This window comes from Chiloscyllium plagiosum, chromosome 1, assembly GCF_004010195.1.
Source record: "Chiloscyllium plagiosum isolate BGI_BamShark_2017 chromosome 1, ASM401019v2, whole genome shotgun sequence".
In the NCBI taxonomy this organism is placed as follows: Eukaryota; Metazoa; Chordata; class Chondrichthyes; order Orectolobiformes; family Hemiscylliidae; genus Chiloscyllium; species Chiloscyllium plagiosum.
Window position 1 is genome coordinate 88,328,948 of NC_057710.1, and position 20,447 is coordinate 88,349,394.

At 39.3% G+C, this 20,447-nt stretch overlaps 1 protein-coding gene across 1 annotated transcript in view; it reads left to right on the top strand.

Moving 5' to 3' along the window:
* The window catches only part of LOC122550368, a 73,313-nt gene that overhangs the window by 38,679 nt on the left and 14,187 nt on the right, over positions 1 to 20,447 (top strand). Inside the window, exons 9-10 of the mRNA XM_043691097.1 lie at positions 15,717 to 15,815; positions 19,059 to 19,168. Of these exons, the coding sequence (XP_043547032.1) occupies positions 15,717 to 15,815; positions 19,059 to 19,168 (209 nt within the window). The remainder of the gene's footprint in view (positions 1 to 15,716; positions 15,816 to 19,058; positions 19,169 to 20,447) is intronic.

Genomic DNA, 20,447 nt, shown 5'->3' on the forward strand with positions numbered 1-20,447 from the left:
TCTTGAACTCTGAGAACATTCTAATTATTTACTTTCCTTAGGACATGCTGTGAGTGACTTTTACTTTGAAGGAAACCTGACTGTTCAGTGTTGGGCATATAGCGAATTGGTGTTATAAAAAGCATGTTTCCAGACTATATTTGACTTGAAGCTATGAGCCTCATGAGGTTCAGAGTCATCAATACACATATACACATTACTCCATCCCATCAACTGGATATGCCAATGGGATGCAATGTATTCAGGGACTGTGATATGAGTTTAAGGTACATTAGATTAGATTCCGTACAGTGTGGAAACAGGCCCTTCGTCCCAACTAGTCCACACCGACCCTCTGAAGAGTAACCCACCCAGACCCATTCCCTATAGTTACCCCTAACTAATGCACTTAACTCTATGGGCAATTTAGCACAGCCAATTCACCCAGCCTGCACATCTTTGGACTGTGGGAGGAAACCGGAGCACCTAGAGGAAACCCACACAGACATGGGGAGAATGTGCAAACTCCACACAGACAGTTGCTCGAGGCTGGAATCGAACCCAAGGTCCCTGGTGCTGTGAGGCAGCAGTGCTAACCACTGAGACTCTTTGATACAGTTGAGATTGTCACTTTTGGAAATAGCCTCAGCATTTAACTATTTGCTTGCACTGACTAAAATCTGACTGTACAGTGATGTAACACAGTATCTAATCATCATAAACCTGGAGAAGTGAAAATGTTTGTCTTTGACAAGTGGCCTCACACATCTGCAGGCACTTTGAAAGTAGACTTAGGAAACAGTTGGTAAAATAAGCATAAATGTGAAATTCTGCAGATGTTAGAAATCTGAAATAAAAACAGAAAAGGGAAGAAACAAGAGAAGCAGAAGTTGTCTGAGAGGGATTAAACAGACAAGGGGAGGTGGGTGTGGATGTGTGCAGGGAATTCCCCAAGGTGAGAGGGAGATGTCAACATCATTTTACTGTATTCCGGGTTTCACCTCGGGGGATTTGCAGGCCAACGGGAAGCGGGCTTGAAATTGTTGGGTAACAGTAAGACGCAAATAGGCAATTAGTTGAAGGCAGTCTCTCAATGAATGAATAACCCCACCACCACCAAATCTGCAGCACCTCAAGTTTTAGGATTTCAAATTTCCTCACTTTGATCAGACGCCTATTTCATTTCCCGCCTCTCTGTGTGGAGTTTGCACATTCTCCCCGTGTCTGCGTGGGTTTCCTCCGGGTGCTCCGGTTTCCTCCCACAATCCAAAAATGTGCAGGTTAGGTGAATTGGCCATGCTAAGTTGCCCAATAGTGTTAGATGAAGAGGTAAATGTAGGGGAATAGGTCGGTGTGGACTTGTTGGGCCGAAGGGCCTGTTTCCACACTGTAAGTAATCTAATCTAAATACCAACCTTCACTCTTTCACTCTCCAATAGACCAGGCTATTATGGTTCCTTAATAACTGCTAATGCCTGTAGCAATTTGACTAGAAAATCACTTTGAAAAAAACAATACAGCCTTCTTGCGTTCTGCAGAGATGGGGTTACAAAAACTCTCTCCAGACCGTAGCACCTTATTCGGAAACAAATCTTTTCACTGTACTCAAACTATACAGCCTAGTTTGTCTTAAAAAAAATCATTGTATAGAACTGTTTACGAAACTTAATTCCAGTGTAACATAAGTATATAGACTCATTGTATACTTTTAAAGAGATTATTTACCTTTAATGACCTTTAAGTTTCACACTAACTGATGCAGAACATAGAAGTGTATGGCTTAACCACTAAAGCTGTTTTACTTCAAAGTGACTCAACAGTTTAAATTTGTTTGACGCCATAAAAACCCTAATAACGCAATAGACCCATGTTCATTTCGACCATAAGACCATTTTTACAAGGTGTCTTACATTGACCACAATTAAATAGAATATTATGATACATTATTTACTTGATCCTTACACGTAAGTAAACTGAAGTTAGTTGTTAAAAAATAAACTTAATCCTCCATTCATTTGACAGAAACAGGTCATTTGAAATTGATATGCTTGCTAATTCAGTGAGTGAATGTTACATTGTGTAATCTTAAAAGATTGAATCAAACATGTTTCTATAACTTTAAAAGGAGAAAACGGTATACTTTTTATCGCATGTACCCTGGCCTTTTTTTTTCCAAGTGCCTGACTATCCCTCTCTCCCTTGCATTGAAGTTTACATTTTCATAAATAAATTGGAGTCTGTGAGGTTTTTGTTTTGTTCATGGGATATGTCTGTCTCTGGCTAGGCCAGCATTTTTTGCCCACCCCTAATTATCCAGAGGCAGTTAGGAATCATAATCAATAAATATATATGTGTCCCAACACATGACTGGTGATAACTGCTTGCTTTGCTGCTCCGATTTAATAGTGACCTGTTTGGAGAAATCTCCTTGATTCTGGTTCCTTTGGATGAAAGTCTGCTAACAGAGACTGAATTGGAGGAAAGCTCACTAAGAACAAGTTGCCAAGATGGTGTCCACATTTTTTAAAAGAAAGCCTTTCACTGATTTCAAGATGAAACCTATTTGCTCTTTTTAAAGAGTAATTGAAAGAACATCACAAAGTTGTATTTCCTGATCAAGCTGTGTTTTGGGGATAGTCAGAGGGATAAGAATTTATACTTTTATGTCACTGACTGTATGTTAACCATTTATTATATCTTGTCACTGCCATAACAAGAGGAATGTGGTGATAATCAAACGCCAATACTTCACAGGTCACACTATTAGTATAAATGTTTAAATGTAACAACTACAATGGCCATCTGTTCCTCTTTTGATGTGCTTTCACAGTCCTTTGAATAAACTGAAAAATATCTGTTCATTACAACGTAACATGTATTCTTAAAAATGAGGGCGGATCAGGGCAGAGCTTAGATACTTAATGGTAAGGTCTTAGGGAGTGTTGGCGAACAAAGAGGTCCATAGCTCCTTGAAAGTGGAGTCATAAGTAGACAGGGTGTGAAGGAGGTGTTTGGTGCACTTCCCTTTATTGATCAGTGCATTGAGTATAAGGGTTAGGAGGTCATCTTGCAACTGTACAGGGCATTGGTTAGGCCACTTTTGAAATACTGTATTCAATCTGGTCTCCCTGCAATAGAACAGATATTATTAAACTTGAGAAAAGATTTACAAGGATGTTGTGAAGTTTGGAGGATTTGAGATATAGGGAGAGGTTGAATAAACTGGGGCTACTTTCACTGGAGAGTTTATAAAATCATGAGGGGCATGGATAGAGTGAATAGTCAAGGTCTTTTCCCCAGAGTAGGGAGTGCAAAGTTACAGGTCGTAGAGTCATAGAAATGTACAGCTCGAAAACAGACCCTTCAGTCCAAATTGTCCATTCCAACCTGATATCCCAACCCGATCTGGTCCCATCTGCCAGCACCTGGCCCAAATCTCTCTAAACCCTTCCTATTCATATACCCATCCAGATGCCATTTAAATGTTGCAATTGTACCAGCCTCCCAACTTCCTCTGGCAGTTCATTCCATACACGTATTACTCTCTGCATGAAAAAGGTTCCCATTAGGTCTCTTTTATATCCTGCATTCCAAGGTCTCATTGTTCAGCAACACTCCCTAAGACCTTACCATTAAGTGTATAAGTACTGCTAAGCTTTACTTTCCCAAAATGCAGCACCTCGCATTAATCTAAATTAAACTCTATCTGCCACTCCTCAGCCCATTGGCCCATCTGATCAAGATCCCATTGTAATCTGAGGTAATCTTCTTCGCTGTCCACTACATCTCCAACTTTGGTGTCATCTGCAAACATATACCTCTTATGCTCATATCCAAATCATTTATATAAATGACAAAAAGTAATGGACCCAGCACTCCACTGGTCACGGGCCTCTGGTCTGAAAAACAACACCCCACCACCACCCTCTGTCTTCTACCTTTGAGCCAGTTCTGTATCCAAATGGCTAGTTCTCCATGTATTCCACGTTTTGGGATAGCAAATCTTAGCAGGATTTATACACTTAATGGGTGTGTTGCTAAACAAAGAGACCTTGGAGTGGAGATTCATAGCTCCTTGAAAATAGAGTCACAGGTAGATAGGATAGTGAAGAAGGGTGTTTGGTATGCTTTTCTTTATTGGCCAGAGTATTGAGTACAGGAGTTGGGAGGTCATGTTGCGGCTATACAGGACATTGGTTAGGCCACTTTTGGAATATTGTGTGCAATCCTGGCCTCCTTCTTATCGGTAAGATGTTGTGAAACTTGAAAGGGTTCAGGAAAGATTTACAAGGATGTTGGCAGGGTTGGAGGATTTGAGCTAGAGGGTGTGGTTGAATAGGCTGGTGCTGTTTTCCCTGGAGCGTCGGAGGCTAAGGGGTGACCTTATAGAGGTTTATAAAATCATGAGGGGCATGGATAGGATAAACAGACAAGATCTTTTTCCTGGGGGTGGGGAGTCCAGAACTAGAGGGCATAGGTTTAGTGTGAGAGGGGAAAGAGAGACCTAAAAGGTAACATTTTCACTCAGAATGTATGGAATGAGCTGCCAGAGGAAGTGGTGGAGGCTAGTAAAATTGCAACATTTAAAAGGCATCTGGATGAGTATATGAATAGGAAGTGTTTGGAGGGATATGGGCCAGGTACTGGCTGGTGGGATTAGATTGGGTTGGGATATCTGGTCGGCATGGACGGGTTGAACCGAAGGGTCTGTTTCCATGCTGTACATCTCTATGACTCTACCTAACCAGTCTCCCATTGGGAACCTTGTTGAACGCCTCACTGAAGCCCAAATAGATTATGTCCATAGCGCTGCCCTCATCAATCCTCTTTGTTACTTCTTTAAAAAAACTCAATCAAGTTTGTGAGCCATGATTTCCCACACACAAAGCCATGTTGACTATCCCTACTCAGTCCTTGCCTTTCCAATACATGTAAATCTTGTCCCTCAGGATTCCCTCCAACAACTTGCCCACCACTGACATCAGGCTCACTGGTCTATAGTTCCCTGGCTTGTCCATATCACCCTTCTTAAACAGTGGCATCACGTTAACCAACCTCTAGTCTTCCAGCAGCTCATCTGTGACTATCGATGATACAAATATCTCAGCAATCACTTGACCAGCTTTCGACAGAGTTCTAGCGTACATCTAATCAGGTCCTATGAGCTGCATTAATTATGGGACATAAAGAAAGAGTGATGCATGCAATGTTGTCTTTGGTGGCAAGTTTTTATTTCGGTTGTAGAACATAATGGTAGAAAATAATATTTTCTGACCTCAGTATTGGATTATGCATGTAATGTTGCAAGTGCTGACCAAATTCCTTACTGAAGTACCAGTATTATGTTTTATTTCTTATTTACTAGGCAGAGCACATTCCTTGATAGTATCACAAAAGTGTTATTGACCAGGCAGAGATCAAGTTAATCCTAATTGGATTCTATAGTGGATTTTGAGGTGTTATTTCAAGCTGGTCCTTCCAGAATTTCAATTAAAATTGACAGAAATAATCCTTTACATTTTTTCAGTTATGGTGTAAAGCCATTTTTACAGATATTTGGTGTGGTGTACATAAGTATGCTTCAAAAGTAGTTACTATTTATTATTATTAACAGTAAATGTGACAAAATTCAAGTCACAGAGAAGGCTTTTATCACCAAACACTAGTGGTGATAAAAGCCTCCTCTGTGACTTGAATTTTGATTAGTTTAGAATTGAAGTAGACTTAAAAATCTCATTTTGAGTAAAAAAAAAGATTATGCTTTAAATTACTATAATCCTTTGTAGTGGGGAAAATAACATACCATTGGTGTTCCTTTTTAAAACTTCAGTTAGTAAGTTTAGATCATGGTATTTATTGAACACAACTTGTTTGGAGTGAAAGGAGGAAAGAGAAAATCAAAAGGTATGAAATGGTCAGGAAGAGTTCTGAGGAAGGGTCATGAGACCTGAAACATTAACTCTGCTTTCTTTCTAGAGATGTTACCAGATCTGCTAAGATTCCCCAGCAACTTCTGTTTTTGTTTCAGAATTCCAGCTGTCAGTGAGGTTACAGTACCATTGATGCAGGTTGCAAAATAGTCCTGGAGCCAAGGGCGAATTTCTCCTTAGCGCAATTCCTAATAAAGAAAGCATTTCTTTTATGTTTAAAATTAAATTTACTCCGGAGTTAACTGGACAGGTGTCTTTAACCAATCCTTCAAAAAGATCTTCAACATTTCCAACTGACATGCTGGCAGCCAATTCTACTTAAAACTAGTCAAAACTCAAAATCTACATTTAAACGTATAGAAATCAGATTACAAGGCTTTTGTTTTATGAGTTTGCTTGCATTAAGTAATTCAGTCAAAATTCTGAACTAAGTCTTGTCACGGTTGCTTAAAATAAATCTTTAATATTTGTCATATTCTCCAGCAGAAAATTCAGAATTAAAGTTTGCTGAACTGAATCCAATATTTATTTAAAAGTACAAACTCCCAACACTACTCAAAGGAAAGGGTGAAACATATGGAAATATTTGACTATATAAGAAATAAAATAGCTTGTATATGCACTGTACTGTCATTTTTATTATACTGAAGGCTTGAGTTCAACTTCAGCAATTTCAATAATACTACTCAAGAAAACTGTCTCTAATTTCTCAAGTAAGCTGTGTAAAAAAAAAAGTCTAGATGCAGAACTAGAGTTAAAAAAAAGGATCAAATTAGGGGACAGTGAAGAGTTTGTAGAAGAGGTCTATCAGAGGATAAAGAAGGGAGCACATTGGTGTCTGTGGAAAGAGAATTAAGGTAATTCCAAAGCACAGGCGAATGAAGTGGACAGTGCTGAGTGTACTTGAGCAATGTTGAAAACATGGAGGGTATGTTTGAAAATGGTTAAAGGAATATATTATATTCTTTTTAAAAAGTGGCCTAGGAATTACGAGCAAGTTTTACATTTCCAATATCAAATTCTGGGAAGAGATGAATTAGCATGAAAGGAAACAACATGCTTGTGTTTTATCATGTTCTTTGAATATTGTTGTATGGAAAGTATGGAATGTAAGAACGATACTTGCTTGCTGAATGGAAGTCGATCACTTTGAATTCAAGCCAAAGAGGAGCCTGAAATTATTTTGTTTATAATGTCCAATTTTGCAGATAGCATGGAGACTGTCTGAATCCCCACATAGCAATAGGCCCACCCTCTTCCATTAAGTGACCTGAGGCTTAACTCAGCTTTGATCATGGCCACATCTCTGTGAGAGTTGGAAATCCAACTCTCAGGGCTGTGCTCCAACAATATATGGAGAAGATGTTATTAAATGTCTAGGCTGTTACACCAAAATATAATGCAATGCAAATATAAGGTGTCTGGAATTTATTCCTCCTGAATCTCCCTAAAAAGTATCTCTTCAAAACTGCTATGATGGTATCCAAAGAATGCATTGCGCATATTGCAACACATTTGTAATTCTCATTCAATAATTCATTTTCATTTAGAAAATTAGAGGTTTATTGTATAAATATATTCTTCAAAGCATGTGTCAGTCGTGCATTTGCTATTATTGGTTCATGTAAAAAAAATTCTTATCTTGAATCGGGAGAACCTTTCTAAACCTGTTTGATTTTGGATAACTTGCAACAAGATTTTTTTGATCAAAAACTAACTTAGTGTGTTAAATAGAAAATTAATTTTATCTCCAATGTGCACTGATAAAGTCCAAATACAGTATAAAAATTTAGTCACAGTATGTGGAAAGTATAAATCCTGCAGATATTTGCATACGGTTATGATATAATAATTGTTGCTACTGCTAATTAACAACACAAAGTGATATTCCAGGAAGTTGTTCTATCCCATGTGCCAACACACAAATCCAAATATGTTCCGCTCATCAGAGTAACTTGGACATGATAACTGTAGGAACAGTTTGACCTAATTGTTTTAGAACATCCTTTAAAAACTTAAATAGTCTTTTAAAAACATTAATGTTTTTATTACTGTAAAATTTCATAAATTTTCAATTATCTCATTCTGACAAATATTAATTTATTTCAGAAATATGAAAGATAGAAATTGTAACTTGTAACACAGGCACAACATGACCTAGTTTTTGATTCAATATCATCTTCCTAAAAAGACCTGAAAAAAACCACTTACAACATGCTTCTGCAATCTGATGCTGCACTAGCAACCCTCATTGTAATGCGCTGCAAGGACACTATGTACTCAGGAACACACACCCAGCTCATTGACTGGACCAGCTTGGGATTGCCAAGTGGTGGAAGATTTTGCAGATGAAAGAGAAAGTGGTAGAGCATGAGCCTTGGTGGGAGGTGGGTACAATAGCAGTGATAGAGTGGGATTTTGAAAATGGTGGCACTTATGCTGATGGAGTGGAGAAGGATGTTGACCTTCTCCCTACCGCTTTGGGCATTCCTCCACACACTGTTTTAACCCATATGGCCACCTCAGGCTAGGCTGGCATGATCTAGTGGCATAGTCACCATGGCTGGTTCTGGAAAGGATGATGTCTTGTTTGTACACCCCACCATCCAACATGACCTTCTGCATCCCGCCTACAAAACCGCGGACCAATTGTCTCCTGCTTGTCATGTCTGGGGCAAAAATCAGCAACTATGCAGGGTAGCCGCAGATGGACAGTGTTTCTCTGGGTGCCCAACCAGGTTTTACAGTTAGTGCGGGTGCAAGGGAAGCGGGTGAATTCTGAGCTATCTGCTGAATGGTTAGTTGCTCAAGGAAACGGGTGTTATAAGATCGGTTGCAAATTTGATGGGAGAGATGCCAATGGGCAAGGTAAATTATTAATGGGATGGGTTTGATAAGATAGGGTGAGAAAACTTGCTAGAATGAGAAATATTCAAAAAAATTCAACATAAGACTGAGGTGCATATGACTCTTTTAGGTTCTCAAGCTGAGATTGGTCTGCATTGAGCTAGGCCTACTCCATTAAGGTTTGCTGAATAGGCTTTATGGCCTAGGTGCAGGAGCTACACATCAGGAATTTGGGTAGAAAGTATCTTTTCGTTGTCTTGCTGTCTCTATATTCCTGCTGGAAAATAGATAGTCGAGACTAGTATCAGTGCCAGTTTGTCTAAACAAAGAGTTTGAAGTATCATTGAATGTTATTTACTTAAGTTCATGTAAAATCCTTGTTTTATATTTTAGTACAGCATCAATGCATTCATTTCAATTGGTTAATAATACTCCAAAGATAATATAATTGCAACTCTGCATAGAAATAGAAAGTCATAAATAGGTAATAAAATTCCATAGAATTTGAGCACCTGAAATTACAAGATGTAGTTAAATGTGTGCCATTTTTAATAAATAGATGCTGACCTATTGAGGAATCAGTGGCCAGTGTGCATTGACCTAAAGTGTGTCTTCTAAAAACCTGAGTATTATCATATTAAGGAACTTCATATGCTGATCAGAATTCAGTATGGGTTGGGAACATGGACTATGTTGTATTATTTGGAGGAGTGGTGTCTTCTCTTCACTTGAATCAGCAAATCTGAGCCAAAGTTTTTTTCTGACTTTTATGACAAAGCTCCTCATTTGGAATGAGAGTGAGGTTTTTTAAAAAAAAGCATTAACTATCAGAGTGAGAGTAATTCCAGTAAGATCGCATTATTGCTCCACTCTGAGAAGGGGCCCACGTGGTACTGACAAGTATCTCTGACCACATGGATATGCCAGTTGTTTTCCCTGAAGAATATGTGTGACCCAGTTGGATTTTCAGAAGAATACTGAGGGTTCCATGATCTGGCTCACAGTTGGTTCAGTTATGCAAGTTTGCATGCTAAGATTCTAAATCTTAAACTCTACATAGCCACCAAACTGCCCTGCTTACTGGCCAGCAATGCAACTGACAGCCAATGATTTAGTTTTGCATTGTCGAAGCCAAGTGAGGGAGTATCCAGTAATTTAGAGATTAATAGTAATTTGTTTGGAAACATTACTGCTGAGATAGACAGATGTTTCTGGTACTTGAAGGGTTGAATTTGCCATTGCATTGCAAGTTGATTTTCTTCAGAAATTACCGTTAAGTAGGTATCAAGTTCACCCATTACAGCTTTTGAAAATAACATTTTGGAAATAAATTGAGCATTCAATGGCTTAATAAGCAGTGCAACATGTTCCTGTTTCCTAATAACCTGAACTGATATTTGCCAATAAGTTTATGTCATAATGATCTTTCAGTCCTTAGTGAATAAACATTTAAAAATTGGCATCACTAGGCATCCTGACATTAACAATGTAATGACATAATTCATCAAACATTGATTTAAAGCCACCCATGTGTTTAATTTCTGTTATACAGTTCTAAACTGTTTCCACATTTCATTCCTATCATTATGACCCCTGCCATCTAGCTCTCTTTGTCTATTACTGTCATATAAAACTGCTGCAGCCGAAGTAAAATGCTAAAAGTGTTTTCAGTTATGTACTGGCAAATCAAGAAGCAAGAGCCTGAAATTCCTGAGCTGGGAAGGGTGCATTAACACTGTAAGATGGACTATTGGGCCTAAATTTGGGATTAGCATCGATGCAGATCCATTTTTTACCTTCACTCATGGGATATATGCATTTATCGTCCGTTCCTATTTGCCCTTCCGAAAGAGTGGTGAAGAGCCTTAAACCACTGCAGTCCATTTGCTGTAGGTAGACCCACAATGCTATCAGGAAAGGAGATCCAGGAGTTTGACCCAACAACAGTGATCCAAGTCAGGATGGTAAGTGGCTTAGAGGGGACCTTGCAGATGGTGGTGCTTCCATTTATCTGCTGCCCATTCTGCAGTGTAAATGGCACACATTGCTGCTACTGAACGTTGGTGGTGGAAGACGTGGGTGTTTGTGGATTTGGTGCAAATCAAGCAGGCTGCTTTGTCCTGAATAGTATCAAGTTTCTTGAGTGTTGTTGGAGCTGCACTTGTCTGGGCAAGTGGGACCTTTTCTATCACACTCCTAACTTGTGCCTTGTAGACAGTGGACTGGCTTTGGGGAGTCAGGAGGTGAGTTACTCACCAGAGTATTCCTAGCCTCTGACCTGCAAGGTGTTTCTGTGGCAGGTCCAATTGAGTTTCTGGTCAATGATACCCCCCAGGATGTTACAAACATGGGAACATAAGAGCAGGAATAGACAGTTCAGCTCATCAAGGCTGCCATGTCATTCACTTGGATCATGGCTGATCATCTTCTTAATGCCACTTTGCTGCACCATCTCCATATCGCTTTATGCTGGTCCCAGAGCAATCTATAAATTGCTGCCTCAAACACATTCAATGAGTGAGCTCCTACAGGTCTCTGAAATAAAGAATTCCAAAGATTCACCATCCTCTGAGTGAAGAAATTTCTCCTCACCTCCAACTTAAATGGCTGCCCTTTTTCCTGAGAGTAGGCCCCTGATTCTAGAGTCACCTGGTAGGCAAACATCCTATCTACCATCCACCTAATCACTATTTTTAAAATTCCAAAGATATCACCTCTCACTCTTCAAAGCTCCAGGGAATGCAGACAGTTCCTCACTCTCTCCTTGTCAATTCTGCCTCGCCCAGGGATTAATCTGATGAACCTCCATAGCATTTCCTTGATGGCAAGTGCATTTTTCCTTCGACAATGTGAACCCAAAACTGTTCAAAGTGTCTCACCTGGGCTTTTACAACAGCAGCATGGCATTTTTACTCTTTATTCAAATCTTGTTGAGCCTGATTTACCAGATGCCTTCCAAATTTCCTATTGCACCTCCATGCCAGCTTTTAATGGCTCATAAACTCAGATCCCTCTCCAAATGAATCCAATTCCAGGATTTGGAACAAACCAGGACAGACAGGGAATTAGAAATGCTGTGCTGCAGTACATTTGATCGTTTCGACCCATTCGTTTAATTTTATGTAATACCATCAGTGTCATTGCTGCTGCAATCAAACTGGAAGTTTGGTAACTTTCCCATATGTATCAGCTCTGGGTTTAACTGGGAATGTCAGTCTGATGTGGAGAGGCTGGACCATAAGTCACAGGCAAATTCCTGCAATGCTGTTAAGCTACGACCTCGGGCATTTTAAGTCTGGGTGCAGTTTCATCTTGGAGCACAGTATGCAATTAGAAACTGGAGAGATTGATATGTAGACGGGGAGGTAATATTGAAATTTGTCAATGGCTCTGTGAGGGACCTATAGTGTTGGTTTCCAGTGTTAAGTAATTGGTGGACTGTTGGAGAGGGCATAGTGGATCCTGAGGCAATTGTTTTCAGGGGCTGGGAAGATCAATCTTAAATGTGGAGGCCTAATGGAGCACTGAGTGAAAACACTGGAGTCTAAGTCCAAATGTTAATGGTGCCCCACCTGTCTATGGCAGGTATCTAAATGCTGCTAAAAAGGAGGTAGGCATCATGTGCCTACAGTTGTGCAGGAAGCATCTAATTCTCAGAGTGGAGCCAATTTACTTCTTCCATGTAGGCATAGCTTTTCTATTTAATATTCAGGAGTATTCATAAGAAGAGTGCCTGAAACTTGAAATGAACAATGCCTGAAGGAGTAGATAGGTCCATTAAATGCTCCACATTTTTATGTCTGGAGGCCAATCTCCAGCCTCCGAAAGAAACAAATTTACTCAAAAATCAGTTGTAGCTGGTGCTTAGCAGGAAGACATTGGAACTGCTTTTGGGATGTTCTTGAAGCATCCCCATTAACTCATGGTGACTTATTAAGTAGAGAAAGTTCATCGGGAAGATAGTGACCACATTGAAAGACCTAGGTCCAGCTTTTCTTCAGGATGGATGAGTTGTACATTGTGGTGAAAGTGATTGAAGTGTTCAGAAATTGCAAATCCCATTCTGAGCGTGAGACTTCTCATTTTTACAGAGAACAGTAGGAAATGCAGTTACCTCTGGATTCCCACTTGCATAGTTTGTGGAGAGAGCTGGCCATTTAATCAAATGTGATTTTGTTGAGTGGTGTCTGAAAGCAGTACTGTGCAGATTGGATCTGGTAAGAGCAGAAACGAACCTCATGTATTTGTTGGGATACCTAGCTGCCATTTGAGGGTAGTGGGGAGATACCCTTTGGGACTCTGAGAGAGACAAGGCTGCCCTTTAGAAGAGGCCTGATGTCTGCAACTGTAGAAGGTGAATTGACATAATAGTAAAAAGACAAGGAGTGGAGGGAATGCAGGAAGGATTGGGTTACCTCTTCTGAGTTACTCTATCATCTGTGGCACCCAACTGAGATGGTACTCTTACATTGTGACTTCCCCTTTGGTCTCAAAAAGCCAAATTCCTCCATTGTTCTTCCCCACTCATCCAGTATCCTTGCTGGTTTCTTCTCTGTATTCTCCTGTATCTCAGCTGTAATTGCTGGTGAATTCTGTCATTGCTGCAGCTATTCAGCTGCTGTCCAAACTCGAGGCTGGGTTTCTTGTTCCTGAGGGGTAAAGCTCTCACACTTACCTTGTTAAGACTGTCTCCAGGGCACTGTTGCCTTTTGTAAAGCTGGTGGGCTCATGGGTGACTTTTCTATGATCTTTGAAATTAGAAATGCAAGTAGGGCATAAAGAAATAGCAATGACATTGTAAGAGGAGTAACTTGGAAGAAGTAAAAGACTATTCGGATGACAAAAGTATTTCTGATTTTTTTTGTCTGGTAATAAAGCAAATGAAATAGAACTGGTAGAGAAACAAATGTAAACGATTCAACCTATTCAATGGATGATGAACCTTATTAAATGCTTCACCACAGCTCACTACTGGAGTATTCATCTCCTTACTTCGAAGACTGATTATGGTCACTTACCCTTGTGCTGGACATGCACAGAAACTGCGGTATGGCTACGTTTAAAAACCAGATCATTAATATAATATGGAGGGCTTTTGCTTTGCACAGTCCTGAAGATACCAGAACAAGTGGTTGGTTACTATCACTTGAAATTTCTCTAAGGGCAATGTCTGCAGCAGCCTGCAGTAAAAGGTTGGACAAGTGTGCATTTGGCACTTAGCTGCTAAACTGCTTTATTCCATTCCAAGGCATCATTCTGTGGTTGATGTACTTAGATTCATCAGTTCTCACTCTACATTGGGAACTGCTCAGATGGAAGGACTGAAGTTGAGGTGGTAGGAGCAGGAACTCCCTCTTCTGACTTTTGTCTGGGATTTATATTGATCTCCTGAAGATATGCCAAGAAGTTGATGGAATGTCAGTGGAAATTCCACCCTAACTTTCTGAACAATCAGCCTTGAATGCATTTTTTCATAAATTGTTAAACTTAACCTCATGTAAAAGTAGGAAAAAATGTAATTCTTAATCCTGACATCAATCTCTTAAGTACTAAGCTATAAACTCTTTTTAGACATACTACAGCAATTTTTAATAATCTTATGAGATAAAACGGGTAAAATGTATGTCAGACATGGTGTACTGTGTATGTTGTGGAATAAGTTCAAAGAATTTATAAACAACAGGATGTTCAGATTTATAGCATTCCTCTGGCATACAGTTTAACAAATAGGATGAAATACAAATTCAACCTCATACTTGTGGTATAATCCTCTGATCATTAGAGCATCAAATAAATATGTCCTCAAAAAATTGGAAGTACTTTTCTACATAAATTTCCACCAATTACATTTGGAATCGGTGGGGGTAAAATTCAGCTCCACTGCTTCAGGCATAATCTCATGGAGTGGATGATTTGCTTACACAAGAACACATTTGAATTCAAAAATAAAAGTCACATTCCAAATCAGGACATTTGAATTCCACATTGAGAACAGACAACGGTGGGAGTATTCAGCAGATCTGGCAGCATCTGTGGAGAGCAAGCTGAAGTTTAATGTTTCAGTTCACTGGCACCCAGTTTTGAGGCGAGGAACAAAGCTGCCTTTCTCAATGAATTCTACAATTTTGAAAACAAAGGTCCCACTTTAATTCTGAAACCAATTAATTATCTCCACTTGCAGTTCATTAACAGGACAGCTCAATGCTATTGTGTACATAACAAAGGGAGAAAGAGAGAAGCAGGCAGACTTCTTGCTTTTTATATTCTGATTTTATTTTTAAACACTGAATTTCAAAAATGAACCATTGTTTCCAGAAGCAAAGAATACAAAAATAAGTAATATAATGGTGAACAAGGACACAATCTTAGTTAAGTTGTTTTTGCTGATCCCCACGATAAGAAAGTGAAGATATTAAGCAAACAGTGAAGGAGGGAATAATGTTACATTGATATAACATCCATAAACATACAGTAGCAAGTAGTTTCCATTTGTTACCCATTCTGTCACAATGGTGAAACCAAAGCATTGCCAAGAGCCACAACTATTGTATCTTGACATCTCTGAAATTGAGCTCTCAGTGGCATGATGGCTCAGTGATTAGGGTTCAATTCCACCCTCAGGTCTCTCTCTGTGTGGAGTTTACACATTCTCCCTGTGTCTGCTCGGGGGTCCTCTGGATGCTCTGATTTCCTCCCACAGTCTATAGATGTGCAGGTCAGGTGGGTTGGCCATGCTAAATTGCCCATAGTGTAAACTAGGTGGATTAGCCATGGGAAATGCAGGATTACACGATAGGGTAGGGAGTGGGATACCCTTTGAAGGGTTGGTATGCGTTGAATGGCCTGCTTCCATATTATAGGGATTCTATGATTCTATCACACTATAGAATGATGTTCTAAATTTTAGTGCTTTTTTGTTCTTTTGCACTCAATGCTATTTTTTAATACGTATGTTTGCAGATTACACATGAGTTGTCCAGTGAAGTGGCTCAAGAATTTTTCATTGTAAACCAAATGAGTCGATCACTAGCATTTGATGTTATCTTTAATGCAGTCCAGGTGAGTAACAAATGAACATAGGATTCTGTGTGATATTTTACTTTTTGCCCCATTGTAGTTTACTCTAATTTCTGTTAAACAGGCTGACTTGTACAGCAGTAGCCACCCTCCGGTAATTCAGTGGAATATCTATTCTTGTGTGCGAGCCCAGATAGTGATTATTAATAGGCTATTCAACTATGGGAGAGTCACAGTCAAGTTTCTTGTCCATCTACATACAAGTTGTAGTGATCATGAGCAGGAACCCTGGATTATTTCTTCCTCTTGTAGGAAAGGAATACTGAGAACTAGATCTATTATTTCCGCTTCAAAGTTTATTACTTTCTTTTCTTCTTCATATTCTTCTGTTGGTTAATGGAATTATTTAATGGGTAAGTTTTACAAATACATTTTCCTACCTGGAAAATATATCAGGAAATGACAGTCTTTGATATGCTTCCCCTGATACTCTTTCATTAAGTATATAACTTATCCACTGAATTTGTGCTCCTGGTAGGAAAGACCCATGCCAGAAGTTATTCATAGAATCGCTGTGTACAAAGAACAAAGAAAATTTACAGCCCAGGAGCAGACCCTTCGGCACTCTAAGCCTGAGCTGATCCAAATCCTCTGTCTAAATTTATCACCCAGTTCCTAAGGATCTGTATCCCTCTGCTCCCCACCTACTCATGCATCTGTCCAGATGCACCTTAAATGAATCTAACGTGCCTACCTCTACTACCTCTGCTGGCAACGCGTTCCAGGCACCTACCACCCTCTGTGTAAAGTTCTTTCTGCGTGTATACCCTTTAAACTTTTCACCTCTCACCTTGAATGCATGACCTCTTGTTATTGATTCCCTCACCCTGGGAAAAAGCTTATCTCTATCCACCCTGTCTATCCCCTTCATGATTTTATAGACCTCAATCAGGTCCCCCCTCAATCTTCTTTTTTCTAATGAAAACAATCCTAACCTACTCAACCTTTCTTCATAGCTAGCACCTTCCATACCATGCAACATCCTCGTAAACTCTCTCTGCACCCTCTCCAAAGCGTACATATCCTTTTGGTAAGGTGGCGACCAGATCTGTACACAGTATTCTAAATGTGGCTGAACCAAAGTCTTGTACAATTTTAACATGACTTGCCAGCTCTTATAATCTACACCCCATCCGATGAAGGCAAGCATACTGTATGCAGCCTTGGCCACTCTATCCACCTGTGCAGCCACCTTCGGCATACAATGAACCTGAACTCCTAGATCTCTCTGCTCATCAACTTTTCCCAAGGCTCCTCCGTTTACAGTATAGTTCGCTCTAGAATTAGACTTCCCAAAATGCATCACCTCACATTTGCCCAGATTCAACTTCTTGATCTGCCACTTCTCCGCCCAATTCTCCAGTCTATCTATATTCTGCTGTATTCTTTGACAGTCCCCTATGCTTTCAGCTACTCCACCAATCTTCATGTCATCTGCAAACTTACTGATTAGTCCAACAGTGCCCTCCTCCAGATCATTTATGTATATCACAAACAACAGTGGTCCCAGCACTGATCCCTGAGGAACACCGCTGGTCACCTTTCTCCATTTCGAGAAACTCCCTTCAACTACTTCTCTGTCTCCTGTTGCTCAACCAGTTCTTTATCCACCTCGCTAGAACACCCTGCACACAATGTGGCTTCACTTTCTCCATTGGTTTACCATGGGGAACCTTATCAAACGTCTTACTAAAGTCCATGTATATTATATCTACAGCCCTTCCTTCATCTATCAACTTGGTCACTTCCTCAAAGAACTCTACTAAGTTGGTATGGCACGATCTCCCCTGCACAAAACCATGTTGCCTATCACTGATAAGCCCATTCTCTTCCAAATATAAATAGATTTTATCCCTCAGTATTTTCTCCAGCAACATTCCCACCACTGAAGTCAGGCTCACTGGTCTGTAGTTACCCGGAATATCCCTACTACCCGTCTTGAATAGGGGGACAACATTAGCAACGTTTCAGTCCTCCAGCACTTCACCTGTGTTTAAGGATGCTACAAAGATATCTGTCAGGGCCCCAGTTATTTCCTCTTTCACCTCCCTCAACAACCTGGGATAGATCCCATCCAGTCCTGGGGATTTGTCCACCTTAATATCCTTTAGTCTACCAAACACATCCTCCTTCCTTATGTCAATGTTATCCAGAGTAAACAAACTTCTATCTCTCATCTCAACATTCATCATGTTCCTCTCCTCAGTGAACACTGATGCAAAATAATCATTGAGAATCTCACCCATTTTCTCAGGTTCGACAAACTACTTTCCTTCCTTATCTTTTAGTGGACCAACCCTTTCTCTAGTTACCCTCTTGCTTCTTATATATGAATAAAAGACCTTGGGATTCTCCTTAATTCTGCTCACTAAAGTTATTTCATGACTCCTTTTACCCCACTTGATTCCTCATTTAAGATTGTCCTACTCTTTGATATTCCTCCAAAGCCTGTTCTTAACTGCGTGGACCTTATATACGCTTCCCTTTTCCTCTTGGCTAGTTGCACAATTTCTCCTGTCGTCCACAGTTCACGAATCTTGCCTTTCCTATCCCTTGTTTTCAAAGGGACATGCCTATCCTGCACTATCTTCAACCTATCTTTGAAAACCTCCCACATGTCTAATGTGGACTTGCCTTCAAATAGCTGCCTCAATTCACATTTCCCAGCTCCTGCTGAGTTTTGATATAATTGGCCTTGGCCCAGTTTAGTACTCTTCCCTTAGGTCCACTCTCATCTTTGTCTACGAGTATACTAAAACTTACAGAATTGTGGTCACTGCCCAAATATATAGCAAGTCCTTACCTTCCCGGCAACCTCCTCATCCCAACGTCACCTCTGCTCTGTCTCCTGCTGCTCCCAGACTGGAAAAAGACATCCTTTGACTACTGTTAAGGATTAAATTTCCCATACTTTTCCCTAAACTGTTTTAAAACAAACCTGTTTAACTATTTGTGGGAAATCTGCTTTGTTGACAATTAGCAAAAGGGCGTAATTTAAAACACTACGAAAAGATCTTTTGGAAGTAATAGAAAATTTGAAAATGATAGACTCAAGGTAGGATTTAAAAAAAAATGTCATTTCTGGAGAAGTGGCTTATTCCTTGAAGAAAGCCTTGTTGGTTCAATGTGCATGGTTTATTTCTCAAAAAACGCAATGCTGCTTATTTTTAATTATAAAGATAGTTTTTTTTTAAACTGTTCTCGAATTGCCTTTTTTTCCTCTAGGAAGTGGGAAAAGAGAGACAAAAGCAAAGTCAGAATGAAAAACCCGCGGCTTCAGTTGATCATCTGACAACTTGGCTGTTGGAACAGCAAAACGATCGAGAGCTACACAGGTAAGTAGATGACAGTTATTGCAATAAATATTCACTTTCCACTTTATCACCTTTTAGGAATTATTAACGTACCAGATATTCCAGAAGAATGATTTATTCATGACATTTGAAGATTCTGCAGCAGTAATTTTAATTCGTATGTTTGTAATTCCTATGTAATTGATAGTCAATGTTATTATGATACATACTTAATTCATGTGTTTATAGACAATTAACCAATTCGCAAATATGTAAAATATAATTGTTTTTATTGTTTAAGACTATTAAAATAATAATAAATGATTACTAAATGTAAAACTAATGACCAGTCATTCCCTTATAACTGCTTACTCACCATGATGTTGAGGTTTCTGCAATCCATCTAATGAAACTGATATTAAATAGGTACAATGTCAGGCTCCCTACTGATATTCTGTAAAGATTATATGAACACAAAATTGTCATTATTCTAACTGCTATTGTAACAATTTATATTTTACAATTAATAAAGTCAATCAATAATTCTTATTCAAAGAAATGAATATCCTGTAAATGCCTAAATGTTTACAATTGGGGCAATCTTAATGTAAGTTGACTCAACCTACTGAAATCTCAAGCTATTACTATAAGAGGTAAGGTTGTATTTGCATTTGTAAAAAATACAAAACTTTACTCACTTAATATTTCAAAGTAATCAGAAAGTATTTGACATTGAATAAAATTATTTGTATAGGATTGACAGCACAGGAACAGGCCATCTTGCCTCTGTTAATGCCTCTGCCAAGCTTTGATCCAACCAATGTTGTCAAACTCTCTGAACATCATCTTATTTGTTTGTCCCATCTGTGTTAATCTGACTTCCTTGTAAATGTATAATCCAAACAGACCTACAACATCATCAGGTTAATTTCTAATAATGTAAATTTTTTCACATATTGAATGAAGAAGTCTCTCAAACACAAGATATTGCCAATACTAACTCCATGCCATCAATAAAGTTTAAGGACCTGATCAACCTCTTCCTGACCTTACAAAGCAAGCTTCCACCTGATGAGCAGAAACATGCACTGCCCTATTGCATCACTACTCTCAAAGACTCCATTGCATTCAGTGGTGAAAATTGTCATGGTTAATGAGCAGGTGACTACTCCCTCCCAATATCCTGAATTGTGTGATACAGGCCATGTGATTCGGTGGATATATATTATGTATATAAATTATTCAATTTGGAATTTTTGATTTTGAACTAGTGGCATATGGGTTTTCTGTGTTTCTGACGGAATTTAGTAATTAACTGGTA